Source organism: Psittacula echo, assembly GCF_963264785.1.
Source record: "Psittacula echo genome assembly, chromosome: 2".
NCBI classification, from domain to species: Eukaryota; Metazoa; Chordata; class Aves; order Psittaciformes; family Psittacidae; genus Psittacula; species Psittacula echo.
In genome coordinates, this window is record NC_137737.1 from 104,929,655 (window position 1) to 104,932,667 (window position 3,013).

Consider the following 3,013-nt stretch of genomic DNA (forward strand, 5'->3'; position numbering starts at 1 on the left):
GAGCATTTCATTTCACCATCAACATCGCAGTGGTAAACATGTTACTGTTCTGGACAACAGTTTATGTTGGCATTGGTCTTATTTGTGTCTAATAATACTGCAAATCTTGTGAGAAATGCCAGACTTTCTCAAAGCAAACAGCTGGGCCAGTAAAGATTGCCAAATGCTTGAAGTCTGTCAGATCACTTTCAGTAAATGTGAGTTGCTCATTGGTAAAAAAAAAAATCACATATATCTTTTCAAACTTCTTTGAAGCTAAAAGAGAATTTACACTTTGTTTTCCTCTAAGGCTCAGTGAACCAGTGGAGCAGCTCTTATTTTATCCAAACCAACTTTGCCTCTCCCAGATGGTGATATACATGCATTCCTTTGCAACAGGTAATATTTCAAATGTCTATTTTTGCCATATCTGTGTGGTATATTTATACTTGATATTTATGTTTCTACATGTTTTATTGTAGGAGAAATTCCAAACATTTCAGTTAAGTCTTAAAATTGCTCCAGATGAAAGAGAAAGCCTTCATCAAAAGAAAAATGTTCTGACTGACAGGTCAACTTCAGAATAAAACCAAGCCTGAAAAACAGCAATCCAGAATCTTTCCACAACCAGAAGAAATGACCACTGAGAGACCTTCCAACCTAATCAAACATGCAGGGCAGACAAGCATTCCTTCCCTTGAAAATAGAAGTGATTTCTCCTTAAATATCACTGACTGTACCCCAGTCGTGGTTCCAGAGGAAGTTTTTTTCACTGTTGCTGCTGCAGGAATACTGGAGAATCTTCTTGTCCTTATTGCTGTTGTTAGAAATAAGAACTTGCACTTGCCCATGTACTTCTTCATTTGCAGTTTAGCTATTTCAGACATGTTAGGTAGCTTGTACAAAACTCTGGAGAACATCTTTATCATCTTGTGCAAAATGGGGTACCTGACACGTCAGGGGGACTTTGAGAAAAAGCTGGATGATGCCATGGATTCCATGTTCATTCTGTCTTTACTGGGGTCAATTTTCAGCTTGTTAGCTATTGCAGCAGACAGATACATTACTATCTTCTATGCTTTGCGGTACCATAATATCATGACACTAAGAAGGGCCTTGGTTATCTTGGCAATCATTTGGACATTCTGTGCTGGCAGTAGCATTGCCATTGCCCTCTTCTCCTATGAAGCAGCAACAGTCATTCCCTTCACCATCCTGTTCCCTTTAATGATGTTTTTTATACTGTGTCTCTATGTCCATATGTTCCTCCTGGCTCGATCTCATGCTAAAAAGATCGCCTCGCTGCCAACCAGCACCGTCCATCAGAGAACTAACATGAAAGGAGCCATTACACTGACTATTTTTCTTGGAGTTTTCCTTTGCTGCTGGGCCCCATTTGTTCTTCACATCCTCTTAGCAAGATTTTGCCCACATAACCCTTACTGTGCCTGCTACATGTCCATTTTCCATGTGAATGGGACACTCATAATGTGCAATGCAATCATCGACCCTATGATTTTTGCCTTCCGAAGCCCAGAATTACGAAGTACATTTAAGAAGATGTTCTGCTGTGCCAGGTCAAACTGGAACTGGTAAACTCCATAAGAAGTGAAGATTATAGAAGCATACCTGCGGTGTGCTGTGCAACATCAGAGTTAAAAATACCAACAATTATACTCAAAGTAATACTATGCTTGCAGGACACTTCGTGTGATTTTAGGGCTACTGAAGAATGCCTAAAAACTAAGTATGCAAACAAATCTTTACCAGCCAGAATTATTACTGATTAAGTTAATTCTGCCAACAATTTTCATGCAAGTAAAAAAATAACTGTATCAACTATCATATGTCATTTTAGAAAAAATCAAATATAAATCTTCTGCATTGAGTATTGCATTATCCCAGAGAGGACTTCCTGCCAACTTATTTTGTATCAATTATTTCAATTTAAGGTATATATTACTTTCAAATTCTGTTGTTTAAACCACAATGAAATGAAAATTTGTTTCTGAACTGCACATTTGTATGAAAGTCTATGATAAATTAGAAAATATGGACTTTTAACTGGATTATGCTGGAAAAGTGAATTCATGCCTGTTCGTTAACTTCTAGTCTCCTTACAAATCATGAAATTAGCGTTCTTTAAGTTTAAAAAAGAATTTTGGAGTGTAAGTCAAAGAGATAAATATATTTCGGTTTAAAGTGTATTTTTAGTGACTGACGACTTTTTTCCGACATAAAGCTGTTGTGGCAGCAAAGACAGATATTGAATTTTAAAACTCCAAAGCCAGGTCTGGACTATGAAATGGAACTACTGAGCTTGCCAGGTCCTGATTGGAAGACCCTGGGACAGTTTGCTTTAATAAAATAATAAGCTTCACAGACAGTAAAAGGACTTTGATTCAGTCATGACTTTCTAACATGCCACAACAAAGATTCAAAAACCACAATACCAGAGCCAAAATTCAAAGACTCCCAAGGAAGTCAAACACCTGGGTACGGAATCATCCAGCCAATATGGAAGGACGCTACAAAGCAGTTTGTAATTTACAAAATCCTAGTGAGAAAATTTTGAATTGTCCCTGCCAAAGTAATACAAAACTCACAAAGCTTTAAAGCAGAAGAGTTTTCAACAGCAGAACATCCTGGAGCAGTCCAGAGCATATGGTGAGAAATTAGCCTCACAATAATTCAGTGGAATTACTCAGCTATGCCAGAGAAAGGATATTTAGAAAGAGACATCCATGAAACTAAGAATGCCAAGGCACGGCAAGAACAAGAAGGAGAGGAAAAAATAACATTTATCAGAATTCATAGATAAATAGAAGAATTTACTCTGATGGAACACTAAGAAAACAGGAATTTCAAGGTATATGGAATATGGACCCAACCATACATATTCAAGCGGGTTTAGGCTTACAGATAAAGATATGAGAAAAGGACAATAAACCTGAAAGCTTCTGTAGAACTCAGCAAAGAAAATATCTTAAATGAGAAGAAAGATACTGAGACGAAAAATTTTCAAACCTATATA

The 3,013-nt window shown here is 37.1% G+C and overlaps 1 protein-coding gene across 1 annotated transcript; it reads left to right on the top strand.

Moving 5' to 3' along the window:
• Positions 1–615: 615 nt before the first annotated feature.
• On the top strand, positions 616–1,575 carry MC2R (melanocortin 2 receptor; the record flags this gene model as incomplete). Its single annotated transcript, XM_080611073.1, has 1 exon — positions 616–1,575. The coding sequence occupies one exon, from the start codon at positions 616–618 to the stop codon at positions 1,573–1,575; it is 960 nt and encodes a 319-aa protein (XP_080467199.1).
• Between the last annotated feature and the right edge of the window lie 1,438 nt (positions 1,576–3,013).